We start from the raw sequence: 18,047 nt of genomic DNA, 5'->3' as shown, positions 1-18,047 counted from the left end.
ACTTTCAGTAAACCATTTCCCCTTTTTGAGGAACAGCTATTATGTTTGTAGTAACAGCACACATTTTAAGAGGGCATAAGTCAATACATCAATAAGGAAAGGCTGAAGTACATTTGATATGATTGCTACTGAGAACCACTGTACACATACATCTGTATGCAGGGTTCCTAGTGACTAGGCAAATGCAAATAGAACTACACCAGCTGTCCATAGCCACCGTCTCTTCTGAACGTTTGAGAACTTGTTCTGATTAGCTGGTGTCCCTGCCATACCATGGATAAATACTGTGAATGTCATCTCCATCTGTGTGCAACCTAAAAAAGGAGTACTCACCTTCATTTTCCCACTGTATTTAGGATCAGAAAGAGTTTCAAAGGACGATTCTTTGCTTTTCTGCACAAAATCCGGGAATTTGGAAAATACCTGATCACATATCCTTTTGATAAGTGTTTCCTTGTGAGGGAGAGGTAAAAGATAAGAATTTCAACTTAACACATTTAAACCTGCATAAATTGAAATTGTTTATGGAGAAAATAGTTCTATTTACAAGGAATGCATTACTTTGAAGATTTTGCCTTCTCTAAATCAGAATAACTCAGAAAATCTTAAAGTGATATTAAGATATATGCTTTGATAAATATGACTACTAACTTTATTATTACTTTTTCAAAATTTCCAAAACTGGGAAATAAACACCCCCAAGAGTAAGTGTACTGATAAATACAATCAATAAGAGTGTAAGTTATAGGTTATAGGCTAATAAAAAATATAGATTATAGATATAAGATTTTGATAAGTGAGATAAGTCAATTATAAAGCAAGAATGGCCATAGGCAGGCCTAAGACTCCATTTTGCAGTTTTCTATTTAAAAAAAAAAAAAACTATTACAAGAGCTGTTTCTGACTGAAATGAAAGCTGTTTTCTTACAATATATTGTTTGCTGTACTTTATACCCCACAAAATGTACTCAACCCAGAATATGATGGTCTTAGTGACCCAGGACTTTGAAGTAGGACTCCATTAACCACCTGCCCGAACTCAGGTTATGGTTGACTAACACCTCCTCAAACCCAAGATATGATTGTCTTGAGTTCCTGTGCTAATTGCTGCCTTAGCTTCTACAACTGGTTTGCTTACATGACACTAAGGAAAGTCCCTGAGCTTCAGTTTTCATCCTTAAATTCCAAGACACAGACCAAGTGGTTGCTGCTCACTACCACTGAGCCCCAGCCCCAGCCGAAGAAGCATAAAAAAGTTTTTAAGTATACATGTTCTCAGTTTGATTAAAAGTTTAAGTGTACATGCTTCTTAATATTAACATTTTATTTTTTTATTATTGTTTTGGAACTGGGGACGGAACCCAGGGCCTCATGCATGCTAGGCATGAGTTCTAACAGTGAGCTGCATCCCCAGCCACCTAAATTTTAAAATGAGTAACTCAGTTTTCTTTTAAACTTCACAGACACACACACACAAAAAAAAACACCTTAGGAATATTTAGCTAAGAAATTTTATACTAAATACCAATTTATACCAATAGCAATATCACTTTTATACCAATACTATCATAAAAAAATGTAAAAAGCCAACCCACACCTGTTGTTTGGAGGTACTGGCAGCTTGCAACAGTGCGACATGATTAGCCACCTTCTGAAGGACTGTGAGGTAACTGAGACACAAGGTTTGTACCGTTTCACCACGGGAATTAGTCTGTAACCAGAAAAATATAGAAATTAAAAACAAGAAAAGAACTTACATGTCTATGTAACTGCTAAGTCAAAAAATATCTCACAATATTTATTATCTAGTTACTTTGGCACAATGAATTCTAAGAAAATGATGGTCAACTATATACAAAATATCTATGAATCAATAACATGGAATCATTTTTGGTGAATCATAATATAATAATGCTTTTTAAATCCTCATTTGGAGCATGTTTATCCTTGTAATACACAGTAATAGAAATGTTGCTGTTATTAAAAGTTTCCTGGTGACAAAGCTATGACATAGTTACAGCGCTACACAGACCTCTTTATTCTACAATTTATGTTTCAACATTTTCCAGGAAACTGAGCTATTTCAAAAAGGGGAAGTAGTTAAAATAGTAAAGTAGATGAGATTAAATAAATATCCATCTACTTAAATATTTATTTAGGGTTCTTGTATGTATATGGATATATGACATAAAATAGGCGAAGAAAGAACAGGAAATATAGATGGCAAGGAAAAAAAGTACAAATGAAATTTGTTTCTAAAAAAAACTTTTATTCTACTGATATAGTTTCTATTAAACTGACACTATGTCTAACATCTGAATAGTATTTAAGACACAATTGAAGCTACCGAAGTAGATGATTATAAATATAATTAGATATATATATCTGAATAGTATTTAAGACTGTCATTAAGGAGTAAATCATTTTACCACTAGTGGATAATGACAAAATTAATTCTAACATTTATACTAATTTATACTTTTGTGGGGGTACTGGGGATTAAATTCAGGGGTACTCGACCACTGAGCCACATCCCCTGACCTTTTTGTATTTTATTTAGAAGACAGGATCTCACTGAATAGCTTAGTGCCTTGGTAGTGCTGAGGCTGGCTTTGAACTCTCAATTCTCCTACCTTCCAAGCCACTGGGATTACAGGCATGCACCACTGCACCTTGCTAATTTATACTTTAAATGAAATTTCATGATAAAAGTGGCCTACTTTCCAGCAAAAGCTAAAAGAGAGGATATCAAATTGAAGCATCTAAAATTAATTTTTCAAAATGCTTAAATATTGTATTTTATACGTGGTAACTATTTGATATTATAAACAATTTTTAAAAACTTTTCTCTCTTTAAAACTTATAACTTCTTTCCAAAGTTAAAAAACTATCTGAGGAAAAGTCATTTTGTTTATCTACTACTTACTTTGGCACTAACACAGAATACAAGATGATAAGGCAAGATGGTAAAGACACACTGAAATACTTACCTTATAACAACAATTTCTCCTTTTCCGGCCACTGCTGCAGGTACAAGGCTTAGAAGATTGAAGTATCAGAGTGACATCTTCTGTTTCTAACACTGTTTGATAGACAGCTTTCTGGAAATCCGTCAGAGAGCAATAAACCATCTGCCAAGAAAAAATACAAGTTGAGTATTAGTATCATTTTAATAGCAATAATAATAAATACAATGTATATTAGAATTCACAAATTATATTAGTGAATTTGTGAAAACTGATGATTAATTTTTCCCTGTAGTTTCCCTCATTATGAAAATTGTTCCCAATTCTCTTAAACTCTTTGCTACCAAATCATAATTTCATTTTCAAATAAACCTCACAGAATTTCTTGGCTTTCAATTAAAAGGAAATATAACATGAAAATCAAGTTACATAATTTCCTTATGTATTTTTCAATATACTGTGGGTCTTTTCAAGGTTATATATTAATCCATCATGCAAATACATTATTACAATTTAGGTCAAACAAAAAAAAACTTGCTAAGGAAATAAAAGATTTCATTTAAAAAGTATCAATAATAAGTGACTACTAAATAATTGGAAACCTTAAAAAAATTTAAAACTTCATATAACTGGAAACTGAAAACATCATTATTTGTATTTAATATCATGATATAAACTTTTAAGATTAGGAAAGGCAAAGAATTAAGTAAATGTATATAAAAGCAAATATAAATTGCTATTTTGTGCCCAAATTCAAGAAAATATGATGAAACAATGTCACTAGGTTATGAGGGATATAATTTACCTCATGGTAGCACCAGAGATTGTCAAAATTCTTCTAGATGCAGCTATGTGTTACTAGATTCATAAACTAAACATACATACATTCATACACACATTCATAATAGGACTTTGAGGAATATGAGCAAAAAGGAAAAGCTGTTTATGAATATTTATGTGTATATCAACACCACAGAATAATATTGTAGAAAAATGACATGACATTGAGCAAACATAGGAAACAATGCTAGATTTTTAATAAATATATGTATAATATTAAGCATATCTTGACTCCCCAGTGTTGAATATAAAAGTATATGTAAGAACAAAAAGAGAATACAGAAGACCATGGTCAATAATTGCAATATAAAGGTTTTTGTGAGTTGTTATTATTAAACACAGTAATATTTACTAAACATTTCTTCTGCACCATGCACTTTAGAGCAACCATATAAGGTTGGCTTATCATTATTTCCATTTAACAAATGAAAAAATCCAAGTTTGAGAACCTCGGCACAAAACTTTTAAGTGGGGAAGCCAATTCAAGCTGTAGCATCTGATTTTGGAGCCCAAGTTTGAAACCTCTATGCACAATTCTCTCTTCATATATTTATAATTTCATTGTTCCTGCTAGATGGATAACTAAATAACATACAACTATATAAAATATTTTTTAAAGTGAGGAGATTGTGAAATATCTAAATACAATAATAATTTTTGCTTTAGATGAATATCGAAAGTCACATACTGTGTCAATTTCCCCATCTTGCATATCAGTGTTGGATTTTCTTTGTAAGTCTATCTTTTTTTAAAAGTAATACTAAACAGGATATCCTAAGATTAGAGGGCATTTGATGGTGTTACCCTTATTTGGGAGAATACTAACGAGGTTTAGTTCATAGTAATTTATAGAATCTTCATTCCATTGCCTGAGCTAAAAGATTGACAAGACCAAAAACTATAAAAGACTACTATATTTTTTTAAATTTCTCTTAAAAGTCAACTGAAATTTTCTTTAAAAATTTAATAATGTAATTTTCTCACATTATTAAAATTTATAAAAAATTAGATTATATAATTGCCAATATCATTCTACATAAAACAAACCTAGAAATAAAGCCCTTAACCATATTGGTCCTATAGTTAGAATTAAGGCACCAATACATGGCGTGGTAGAAAGTAGACAGTACGGGGAAGACAGAGCGTGAACAGAAAATACATTAGGGAGAGAGGCTCGTCTAACTTCCTTTAAGAATTGTCTCATGGGCCTTGATAAGAAGTGAATTTAATTAATTTTATGATTTGGATCATAACTTTTCCTCCAAGGCCCCTATGCTACAGGCTTGGTCTGGTGGTACTACTGGAACCTTTAGGAGGTGGGGTCCAGTGAAAGGAAGCTGGGTCACTGGGGGCTTGCCCTTGAAGGAAATACTTGACCCTCAGATTCTTCCTATCTTTCTTTTTCCTTCCCAAATGTCATGACATGAGCAGCTTTGTTTCACCACATACTCAAGCCACAATGTTGTTGTCTCCAGCCCAAAGCAAAAAGGCTAAGCAAACATGGACTGAAACCTCTGAAACCATGAGCCAAAATAAATCTTTCCTCCTTTTAAGTTGATTTATCTCAAGTGTTTCATAGCAGCAGAAAGATGATTAACACATATATTAACTTCAAACCTGTTAGCTCACAGATTAGTAAAACTAGGAAGGAAAACAACTGAGCTCAATTAATGTTTTCTGAAATTCCACACATAATAATTTTTTTCCACAAAGAATAAAAGGCACAAAATTATATTCACAAAATACCACAGAAGACAGACTTCCTCTAGGAAAGAAAAATTTTCAGGAAAAAAAAAAAAAGACAAGAATTTAATAATATACATAAATACAGCTCTTACCCGATCTTCCTTCTTAGGCAACTGATCCTTGATGAGAGTCTTGGTTTGCCTGAGAAACCAGCCAGACATCTTTTCTGCAAGCCTTTGCATGGCCTTTCGGCCAGTAACTAGTTCTCTTTTTGTTGCTGTGTGTCTCTGACCATGTTCTACTGGGTCAGAAAACTGCTTCTTGAAGTGGATCCTGCTACCTAAAAGTCCTGGCACAGCCCTTCAGTAAAGCAATGAGAAAAATGTGACATTTTATTAAGTCATCTAAAAAGAAAAACATTCACTTATTTTTGCATCTAAGAAATATCTTCATCCACTTGTTTATAAGACAACAAAAACAAAAGCCAAGAAAAAAGTGTTCTTCTTTGATAACAGTTTCAGTTTATAAAAAGATAATGACGACATTGGTAAGTTAGCTATACTTAAAGTGCCAAGAATAACATGTAAAGGTAGGTTTGCATAGGATTCTCTATACACCATGTTTAGGATAAAATAATTCTGCAGTTAAATGACTAATCTTTTGGTTTTTGTTTCCTAAAACTAACAATTAGCTAACAAGAGAGCGTTAAGGGAAAGAAGTACTCAATAATTGTTTTTCCTAAACAGTTTTTTCACTCACCAGTCCATAACACACCACAGTTCCTTCATGTTGTTCTGAAGAATGGTTCCAGTGAGGCCAATGCGAACATTACACTTGAGCGCTTTCATAACTTCTGTTACTCTCGCCTTTGGATTCTTGATTCTATGAGCCTCATCCACAATGATAGCTGACCACTCCAAACTATAAAGTAAGAGTAAAATCAGGAAACACTTCGAAAACTAAAATTTTTAGAGAACAGTTTTCCCTACAGAAGTTTTGTATACCCCATCATTATTTATTCTTTGGCTATTTCATTGTATTTTTACCTAGTTAGTTAAGTTGTCACAGGCTTAAATAGGGTACAAGAATAAAATGTGCATGAAGAATATAAAAGGGTACAGAGATTATGCTTAATAACAGTGGAATGCTGGGGGCTGGGGATGTGGCTCAAGCGGAACCGTGCTGGCCTGGCATGCGTGCGGCCTGGGTTCATTCCTCAGCACCACATACAAAAAACAAAAAGATGTTGTGTTTGCCGAGAACTGAAAAATAAACATTAAAAAATTCTCTCTCTCTCTCTCTCTCTCCCTCCCTCCCTCCCTCCCTCCCTCTCTTTCCCTCTCTCTCCCCCCCCTCTCTTAAAAAAAAACAAAACAGTGGAATGCGGGCTGGGGATGTGGCTCAAGTGGTAGCGCGCTCGCCTGGCATGAGCCGGGCACTAGGTTCGATCCTCAGCACCACATAAAAATAAGATAAAGATATTGTGTCCACCGAAAACTAAAAAATAAATATTAAAATTTTTTTAAAAAAAAATAACAGTGAAATGAAAAAACAAATTTAAACATCACTAAATGACAACAAATTTTTTTAAAGCAGCAAACTGGAAATAAGAATACAAATAAAAGAAAACTTTGTAACATTAAATCTGCATGAGAAGACAACAATACAAACTCAGGATTTTTTAAAAGCTGCAATACGTTACTCTGCTTACTGAAAAAGTGTACTACCATTGGTTACTACAGTAGCAATGAGCATGCATTGTGGTCAATCTACGAACAAGAAACAGAGTCCTGTGGAAAATGGAGAATGGTCAATTTTAGGCACTGAACAGGGGAAATGCTTAAGAGTTAGAAAACCCAGATGTATTCAAAGACAAATGACATGTCCAAAGGACACAGGAGCCAGCCTAACTGGAATACTGAAGCATCAATGATAATAGCTATAATTGAGTAGAAAGCCCTGAATAAATAAAAGTTAGGAGTTCAATTTAGACCCTTTCCTCACATTATGCTAAAAATTAATTCAAAATAGACGAGAGAGTTAAATATGAAGTAAAATTATAAAGTTCACAAGACACAAAAAAAATCTTCATGATTCAGGGTTAGACACAAACTTTGTAGATATGACAGCAAGAAAATTTCTTAAAAACTGATAAGTTGGACTTTAACAAATCCTAGTTGGATAAAAGACTTGAATATGGAATACATAAAGAACTATTACAACTCAACACAATAGAAAGCAAACCAATTAAAAGGTGGGCAAAAGACATTTTGCCTAACGTCTTCTTGAGAGGGAAAAGGGCTGAGCATTGAGAAACTGTGTTGAAGACAACTGTTACGATAACTGCTTACTCCCCAAATTAGGGATGCAAAAGAAGTACACACTCACTTTGCCACTTTAAGGTCAAAATTGTACTTAATTCCTAATTAATGAGAGATGCTTTTCTTTACAGGAAAATACTATTAGTAAGTATAGAAGAAAATAGAAAAACATATAAAACCCAATAAAATAAATAATACAGGCAAGAATTTGAATACGCTAATACTTCTAAGTAAAAGGGCTGAGAGAATACTTAAATGGTAGTGAAATATCACCTCACGAATTATTTGCTCATTATAAGAGAAACACCTTTACAGTGGAAGGGTCTGGTGACCATCTCCTTAACCTCTGGGACAGGCCTGGTGTCTTCAACAGTGCAAGAGCCTGACAGGAACAGGCCCTGAAGTGCAATGATGTGAAGTCTACAGCATTGTTCATGAAGCAACCTTGCCCAAAAACATGAATCTAATTAAGACCTTAGGCTAGAATCAGTTTACTCAAGAAATCAGATGGTAGAGGAAAGCAATTTTTGTTTGTTTGTTTGTTTGTTTGTTTTGTTACTGGGGATTGAACTCAGGGGCACTGGACCACTGAGCCACGTCCCTGACCTTATTTTGTATTTTATTTAGAGACAGGGTCTCACTGAGTTGCTTAGTGCCTTGCCCTTGCTGAGGCTGGCTTTGAACTCGTGATCCTCCTGCCTCAGCCTCCAGAGCCACTGGGATTACAGGCATGCGCCACCAAGCCCGGCAGAAAGCAATTTCTTGAGAAAGCAATCAGACAAATCTAATATATGAGACATCCTAAGAACAACTGGCTTGGTCCCCTCAAAGGGTCACATCATTAAAAAAAAAAAAAAGAGTTGGAAAGATGGATAAGATGATTTACAATAGATTAGGAGAGACTAAAAACACAGAGTAACCAGATTCATTATCTGAAGCTTTATTAAATCTTGCTTTACAAACATTAGATAATAAAGATATTTTGAGGATAACTAAGTACATTTTATCTGTTATTAATTTTCTTATGTGTGAGACCAATGGTAAAATATTTGCAGATAAAAGTTCTCATGCTATATGCAACTTACTGAAATGATTCAATACCACTAGTGTACATAGAGAATATAAAGAACTGATAAATCTAAGGGGTAAGTATATAAATGTTCTTAATTCAAAACTGAAAAAGGGAAAAGCCTTCAAGAACAAAGAGGAAGAGAGAAAACAGCCACAAAACTCTCGAAGTTGGAAAGATGGATAAGATGACTTACAAAAGCAGAAAAAGCAGTATCGTAAGCCAGCAGTGGAGAAAGCCAAGAAGCAACCTGATTTATACATTTAGGTCTTAAAAGGCCAGGACTTGGTGGCACCAGATGCCTCTGGAAACTAGAGTGAGGAAATGCTCAGCAGTCTGTTCAAGATGTAGCTGAATCTCCTAGAGACCAATTCCCACTCCACAGAATAGTCGGACTAGGTTAACCCAAAGTGAAGAAAAGAAAAGCAAAACACAGCAGTCTTCATTTTCTTTAAGATATTATTGAAATCTGAAGAAAATTTTAAAGTTATAGTATAATCATAGATGTAAAAAATAAAACAATTAGTACGAGCTGAAGGTACAGGTAAGGAGTTTAGGGGTAGATGGAATAAACTGCAGCTCTTCCAGAACTCTTTTATCATATTTGGCCTTCAAATCATATGCATATATAACTTTGATAAAGATTAAAATAAAGTAAAAAAAAATAGAATAAGAAAAACATATAGTTTACTCATACTCTATAGTATGCTTTTCTACCCTTTGGATTATCTATGATAAATGTACAGAGTATTATTATCACAGCAATAATATTTAGTCAGATGAAATATTATTCTTTGAAAAAAAACTATCAAAATAAAGACATCTGAACGAATAAATACAACAAAATAAACAAATATTGTAATAATTTGATTCTACTAATCATATAAATAAATAATTAGTAGTTACCTAATTCTCGGAATTCTTTAATATTTATAGCAGTCATAGAAAATAACCAATTAACAAATATTTCTTCAGTAACTAATATGTGCCAAAAGTGTAATAAGCACCAAAATATAAAATTAAAAGTAAAATCTATATTAAAGAGCTTATAGTCTAAAGGCATAAGCAGGTAAAGAATAATGAAAATATGAATGGTGCTATCATAAATCAACTTATCGCATTCACCTAACTGTATTAAGTCTCTTGGGGGGTACATTATGCTTGTTAAAAACCCACACATGGTCAATGTGTAAATCTCATGTCCATGACTAACTTCATTATGTAGACTTGGACAACATAATCACTCCATGCTTATTTTTGGTGGTGGTGGGTGTATACCAGGGATTGAACTCGGGGGCACTTGACCACTGAGCCACATTCCCAGACCTTTTTTGTACTTTATTTAGAGACAGGGTCTCACTGAGTTGCTTAGTGCCTCACTGTTGTTGAAGCTGGCTTTGAACTCTACTCCTGTCTCAGCCTCCTGAGCTGCTGGGATTATAGGCGTGTGCCACCATGCCCAGCTTTACTCCAAGCTTTTAATTGCCTGTCTTCGGCCAGCATCCATGAAACAGTAACATGCTAACTTATTAACCCTAAGGGCTAATAAGACCTGGAAAAACTGGTGTTCTAAACCCAACTTTACCAATAATTACATTAAGTATGAATGGTCTAAATACCCTGAATAAAAGGCAAAGATTATCAGAATGGATTTAAAAAGCTATATGCTAACTATAAAGAGATTCACTTCAAATATAAAAAAGAAATGTGAAATAAAAGATGGAAAACTATATACATACAATAAGCATAAAAAGAATCTATTGTTACAGATGCTAATATCAAAGACAAGAAATATTATTAGAAATAAAAAGAAACACTTTTAAATACAAGGAATAATTCATCAGAAAAAATAATAACAGTAATTGCACCTGTGCCTAATAATATAGCTCCAAAACTACATGAAAGCTGCAGACTGAAAGGAGGAATCAGGCTTTGATCTCAACACTTCTCTCTCAGAAACTATGAACCAAGTCAAAGAAAATCAGTAAAGATGGAGAACACTTGAATAATGCCTTAACCAAGTCTTCTTAATATGTATAGAACACTATACTCAACAAATGTAGAATAGACTTTTTAAGTGTGTGTGGATCAGAAACACGCAAATTACATTACAAGATACTACTATTTACTCACTAAAATGGCTAAAAACAAAGGCTGACAATGCAAACACTGGTGAGGATGTGCAGCAACTGAACTCTCCCTAAGGTAGAATGGTAGGACCATTCTAGAAAATGATTTGGCAGTTTCTTCTAAAGTTAAACCTTCTCTTACCCGGAAACTCAAAAATTCTACTCCCAGGTATTTACCCAAAAGAAATGAAAATATTATAGTTTAGAAAAAAGGCTTAAAAACAAATATTTCTTGAAATTTTATTTATAATAATTTCAAACTAGAAAAACCCAAATAGACATCCTCAAGTGAATAGGTAACAAAATGTGGTATACTTATAAAATGAAATACAATTCAACATTTTAAAAGAACAATCACTGAGGACTGGGGATATAGCTCAGTTGGTAGAGTGCTTGTCTTGCATTTACAAGGCCCTGGGTTCAATCCCCAGCACCACTAAATAAATAAATATTTAAAAAAAACCAACAATCACTGATATACCCGATAACATGGATGAATCTCAAACATGCTCAGCAAAAGATGTCAGAAACAAATGAAGAGTGCTTTCTAATTTTATTTTCTCATCTGTAGTGACAGAAATCAAAATCAATGGGTAAAGACTGGAGAAGGAATGACAATAAAGAGAAAAGTCTGGGGACAATAAAAATATGTTAGACTTTGTTTAGAATGATAGTTGAGTTCCAGTTTCCATTTGTCAAAAGCAGAGGTCAGTCAATTACAATCCAAGGGCCAAATCTAGCTTGTGACCAATTTTGTATAGTTAGCAAGCTAAGAATAATTTTTATATATTTGAAGGGTTATAAAAATTAAAAAGAATAATACTTGACAGATACTTTACGTGGCCCTCAAAATTATCTGGGGTTTTTGTTTGTTTGGTTGGTTTGGCTTGGTTTGGTACTGTGGAATCAACCCACAGGCCCTTAACCACTGAGTCACATTCCCAGCCCTTTTTTTATTTTTGAGGCAGGGTCTTGCTTAATTGCTTAGGGCCTGGCTAAGTTGCTGAGGCTAGCTTTGAACTCTTGCTTTAGCTTCCTGAGTTGCTGTACTTGGCCCCAAATATCTGGTACTTGACAGCAAAAGTTTGCCAGTTCTTAGTCAAGATTCATCAAACTATATATAGCTGTCCCTTGGTGTCTGCAGGGGATGGGTCCAGGGGACAAATCCATGAATGCTCAAGTTGCTCATATAGAATGGCACAGTATTTGCATAAAACCTAATGCAAATCCTTCCATATACTTTAAATCACCTCTATATTACTTATAACTAATACAATGTGAATGATATGGAAATAATGGTTATATTGAATTGCTTAGGGAATAATGTAAGGGGGGGAAGCCTGTACAAGTTCAGTATAGATGCATTATTTTTTATTTTCAATCTGCAGTTGGTTAAATTCCCAGATGTAGAACTTCCAGGTATGAAGGGCTAACCATACTTATAATCAGTATTAAGTATTTTGTACCAAATTAGTGCTTATTAAAGTTGAATCTAATAAAATTTTCCAGATGGGTTTGAACAGTCAGTTTTGGATCCACCCTGTCATTTTTCCAGATGAGTTGATTTACTAAAAGTTACATAGTTAATTAGTGGCTTTTGTAATTTTAAATATATTTTATGCTTATAAAATTAATGAAACAACTACTGATTGTTTTTTTATTCATTTTCATCTTATGTCAAAGCATTTATATTTTGATTTGAAAGCATCACCTTTAAAAATAATGTGGTTTTCTGCCATTAACTCTTTCACTGACAATAATTGACTATATACTGTTTTAGCAATTTAAAGATATTCAAGAACTTTTTCTAATGCCATACTAGGTATAAACTGTATCCTAACAGGCAGACAGACATCTTAGCTAACAGCAGATCAAAGTTAACAATTTTACCAAGGCTCAAGCTGTTGTAGGCACAACTATGAAGAGTTTAGACCTGACTACTATGTTCCCTCGGCCAGACTATTATAAAAGCCTTGCCAAAATAAAATATCACAGACTGGATGAGTTAAACAAGAGAAAATTTCCCACAATCCTGAAAGCTAGAGATCCCAAGATCAAGGTGTCAGCAGGTTTGGGTGTCTTCTGAGCCCTCTCTCCTTGGCTTGCAGATGATTACCTTCATGCTAGGTGTGCTTTCCTCTGTGCATGCATGTGCTTGGTGTCAGTTTCTCTTCTTACCAGGTCAGCATTAGGTTACAGCCCCACCCAACCTAATTTCTACTTAATCAACTCATTAAAGACCCACCTTTAAATACAATTGCATTCTTAATTACTGTGGCTGGGACCTGTCATGTGGATTTGGGGTAGAGGCATGATTCAGCCAAACTTCCAAACTAGTCTTTCTCCTTCAACCCAGCTCTCCTGTCTGCACACACAGCAGCCAGAATACCAAAAATGCAAATCTGATCATTTGTATCATCCTGAACATGCTAAAGCACTCCAGAGCACTCTCTTGCTCTAAAGATACAGACCAGAATCCTCTTATGTGGTTTTCAGTACTCTTCATAATATGTTCCTGCTTACCCACTGTGTTGTCTCCTGGCCACATCCCTTTTACAACTTAAGCCATAGTACTTCTCAACCTCTGTGTGTATGTGAGTGTGTGTGTGTGTGTGTGTGTGTGTGTGTGTGTGTGTGTGTTTCCACATGCTTTTTACCACTCTCCATTCCCAGCAGACTCCCATAATTAAAATCATTCGTGAACTCTGGATTCTGTCATAGTACAAAGGCACAATATGCACAAAAGATTGTAAACAAGCCTTACAACAAGTCTTGAGAATCTTCAGCAGACATCCTGGGCTAAATTTAGGAAACATGTAAGAAACTGTGGAAACCCTGATGGAGGTTTTCTCTTCGCAGAAAATAAGTTCTTTTTTTTTTAATTGGTTGTTCACAACATTACAAAGCTCTTGACATATCATATTTCATACATTAGATTGAAGTGGGTTATAAAGTCCCAATTTTACCCCAAATGCAGATTGCAGAATCACGTCGGTTACACATCCACAATTTTACATAATGCCCTATTAGTAATTGTTGTATTCAGCTACCTTTCCTATCCCCTACTATCCCTCCTCCCCTTCCCTCACATCTTCTCTCTCTACCCCAGAAAATAAGTTCTTATAAACTACATATTTTAATAAATGTAAAGTAAAATTAAGAAGCTAAAGACATTTAGAGCTTCTAAAAATCATAATTCAAAGGGATAAATATAATTGATGCCAGTAGAAATTTAATGCAATCATTCCCATTACACCCCTACCTGTTAAGTTCATCCAGACACAAGCGCAGTGTTTCATAAGTTGTTAGAGCAATTTCGCATTTCCTCTGCTTTATACGAAGCAGTTCATTGTCTTTTTTGTTACCGTGTAAAACAGTGACTCTGAAATATCCCCAGGTATCCAATTCATCCTTCCAGTTGTAGAGGACAGAAAGAGGAGCAACTATTAAGAACATCTAAAAGGAGAGGAAAAATACATTGGGTGTTTTTTAAAAATGAAAAATAATGCCAAAAAAGTGAAGTCCAAAATATCTACAATCCTTTGATTTAATTTCGACACTAGCGAATAAAAATACAACTGAGTGACTGGCTGTATTTGGCCATAGAAGACCCTTAAAGGCTAACTATTTTGTGGCTTAAATAGATCTTTTTTTTTTTAGGATATATTTTTCTTATCTTTATTTTACTTATTTATTTATTTTTATGAGGTGCTGAGTATCGAACCCAGGGCCTCGCATGTGCTAGACGAGAAAATATTAGGTCCAAATTCCACCTGAGCCCTTGTAAGTAAGTTTTCTACAATTCCAGTAGTACCTATAATACAATTACAGTACCAAGAATTTATCCAACAGTTAAAACTGTACAATTTGCCAAGATAAATGCATAAGGATGTTCATAGTGGCTTTGTTTGCAACATAATCTTCTTGCTAGTAACAGGGACGAAAGAAATTCTTTTTAGTAAATAAAATAATTGAAAGTATTTATGTTCATTCACTAATATTACTGCTTATGCTGGTTTTGTAAATGCCAAAAATAACCTCCTCCTCTGTATTATGAATTTCACTTAGAATCTCTAAAATTTTATCATACAAGATAGTAATACTTTAAAATAAATTTACTATGATTCATCTTCATACAGACTGAACTACAATCTAAACTTAGCCTAAATCTAAAGAATCCTTCCAAGATCAGTATTTGAAATGCACAGTTCGTGTCTTTCCCTTTAGGAATTTATTCTTGGCACATCTATTTCATGCATTTTTGATGATTTATTCACTTGATAAGTTTATAAATGTATGTGAGATGTATCATATTCTGCACACATTCTTCAAATCTACCACTCCTTAATTTGTAACATTCAATTCATTAAAAAGGAAAAGGGGTTCAAAGAGTTCTGATATTAATTTTTCAGGATTCTGTTGTAATTCTGGCATTAGCATAATAAGTGTAAAGAAACTTATTTGTTCTATAGCTAACTTTCAAAAATGCACATTGCTTTAAATGGACCAATACAGACAGATGTTTCCAGAATTTCATCAGAGTCATAACTTTGTATTTATTTCTGGGAAATACTATATGATGTCAATGATGAGCTCATTAAAAACTTTAAATTCCAGTTCAAATGATTAACTGAACACATGTATGTCCTGACACCAATAAAACAAAAGAACAAATATAAAAATAGATCTCTAATAGTGATAGAGTGCCTAGAGGGGCACTACCAGCAAATCCGAACAGTACAGGAGCAGATAAGAACTGGCATAAACTGAGGAGTCCATCCTGCATCTATGAAAGAGCAGGAAAAGGCACTTTTCCTAAAAGGAATATGAAACAAGAAGCAAAACAAACCCACACAGAGCTGCTGAGGCTCAGGGTCAAGAAAAGAAACTGCTGAGTGACTCTAAGAAGGTACAGATTGTCAATCATCTGCCAAAGAAGCTGATTTTAGTCCCCAGCTTCCCCTACATAAAATACTAGGTACATTTTTCTAAAGTGGAACTTATTTGGAAGAATTCTACAGTGAGTGTTAGGAACAAGGAAAATGTTTGAATTTCAAAGATAAAGTCCTAAACACTCCCAACACCCTCAAAAATTTTCCTTTTCAAGGAAAAACAAGTCAGTTCAGCACTGAACCTTCATATGCAATATGGATTAACAGAACATAATAACATTATCTTGGTAAACTCACAAGATAAAACTTTAAACTTAGATTTCTACATGCAAATAAACTGCCAATTAAGTGTGAGAGCAATATACAAACAAGAAGTATGAAACAAGAATTGACAATGTTGAACAAGCAAAAACCATTACAAACACAAAAAGAAATGAACAAACTCAAAGTCACAGCAGGAAAATTTATTATATTTCTGTTAGGATTCAATCCTCAAATAAATAAAAAGAAAATCAAAACAGCATCAAGAATTTTAATGCAATTAATAAAGTGATTAAATACAAATACTGTATGACCATAATAACAAAGAATGTAAGACATAAGTAGACATTTGAAAACAAAGACTACACAAAGTATAACATCAGAGCATTAAAAACACTTTACTATGGGTTCGAGGGTCGATGTCTCGTGCATGGGTGTGTCTTGCTACAGCCCCATGGGTGAAGCTATACTCACCTGTTCCTTTGTAATATAACCCCCTGCCCTGTTTAGGATAGAATCTTCCATGGAAGTGCCTTGTGTGTGTCCCCTTCTCTTACTGTGCCCTTGGGTGTGGCCTACCCAGGTGTCAGTCAACCTGCTGACAGTGGACATCATGAAGATAGACTCAGCCCCCTGAAACCTGACCCCTTGCCTCATTTGAATAGTTTTTCCTCAATAAAAGGGGTCAGTGTGTGCTCTCGCTCTCTCTCTTTCTGTGGACCCTTAAGGTCAGAGGAGCTGTCACAGCAAACCCAAAGAAAAAGGTATTTGTGTCTCTTGTGTGGTTATTTTGCGCAGCCCAGTTAACCCAATTCAAATGGAGTGACCCCCTGAGCCTTTTAGTCGCTAACAGAAACCCGGCACTTTACCATGAATTTAACCACAGAGAAAACACTGAGGCTATATTATTCATCTGGAATAATATTATTCTCCTGGAAATTTAAAAACTTCTCTTTAAAATAGTAGTCGGGTAAAAGAGAAGAGAAATAAATTGTACATAATTTAGAAATGAATAATGAGAAGATCACATCAATATCTATGGAATGCAGCTGAAGCAGTTCTCAAAGGAACATTTTAAGCCAGGCATGGTAGTGCATGCCTGTAGTCCTAGCAGCACAAGAGGCTGAGGCAGGAGGATCTCGAGTTCAAAGACAGTCTCAGCAAAAGCAAGGCGCTAAGCAACTTGGTGAGAACCTGTCTCTAAATAAAATACAAAAAAAGGCTGGGGATGTGGGTCAGTTTTTTTGAGTGGCCCTTAGTTCAAACCCCACTATCTGCACTGTCCCGCGCCAAAAAAAGGAACATTTTAGTTTTAACAAAATGTTTTAGAATATAAAAAGGCTGAACATAAATCAATAAATAAGTCAACTAAAGAAGACAGAATAATAGCAATATGTATTATAGCAAGGAATTTACACACACACACACAAATTCATAGAGAAGAAAGAAAAAGAGGCATTAATGACAACTGAGATAGCTATCAGTATATTTTATCATACCATCAAATAAGTACTTTTCTTTTCTCTCCTCCCATTCTTGTTCTAAAATATTTTAAATATCTTTAATTATATTTAAATTTTAAAATATTACTTTACACTTCCCTTTTTTCTACCCCCCCCCCGCCATCTGTTAATTATCACAAGTAGCACACAAAAGATACATAAACCCTGCACTAAATTTAGAACAAAAGAACTAAATCCAGGGCTAAAAGCAATGCTTCAATCTCCAATACTTAGATACATTATGAATCACCATGCTTTTTAGGATCCAATCAAATCTGACAGGATGCATTAATGCTATTAAAAATAATAAGAGAATTTAATTATAATAATCTAAGTCAATACTTCTCAAAATTCTGCCTACAAACAGCCCTTACAATAGAT

At 34.3% G+C, this 18,047-nt stretch overlaps 1 protein-coding gene across 1 annotated transcript in view; it reads right to left on the bottom strand.

Moving 5' to 3' along the window:
• LOC308631614 (DNA excision repair protein ERCC-6-like 2) overlaps window positions 1–18,047 on the bottom strand; it is a 91,959-nt gene that overhangs the window by 56,947 nt on the left and 16,965 nt on the right. The window contains 6 exon segments of the mRNA XM_081262998.1: window positions 334–453; window positions 1,598–1,711; window positions 2,991–3,131; window positions 5,645–5,852; window positions 6,252–6,413; window positions 14,274–14,467. Of these exon segments, the coding sequence (XP_081119124.1) occupies window positions 334–453; window positions 1,598–1,711; window positions 2,991–3,131; window positions 5,645–5,852; window positions 6,252–6,413; window positions 14,274–14,467 (939 nt within the window).

Source organism: Spermophilus citellus (genome assembly GCF_964194105.1).
Source record: "Spermophilus citellus genome assembly, chromosome: 12".
Lineage (NCBI taxonomy): Eukaryota > Metazoa > Chordata > Mammalia > Rodentia > Sciuridae > Spermophilus > Spermophilus citellus.
Note: the sequence above shows the minus strand (reverse complement) of the source record. Positions and strands in the feature narration are given on the sequence as shown.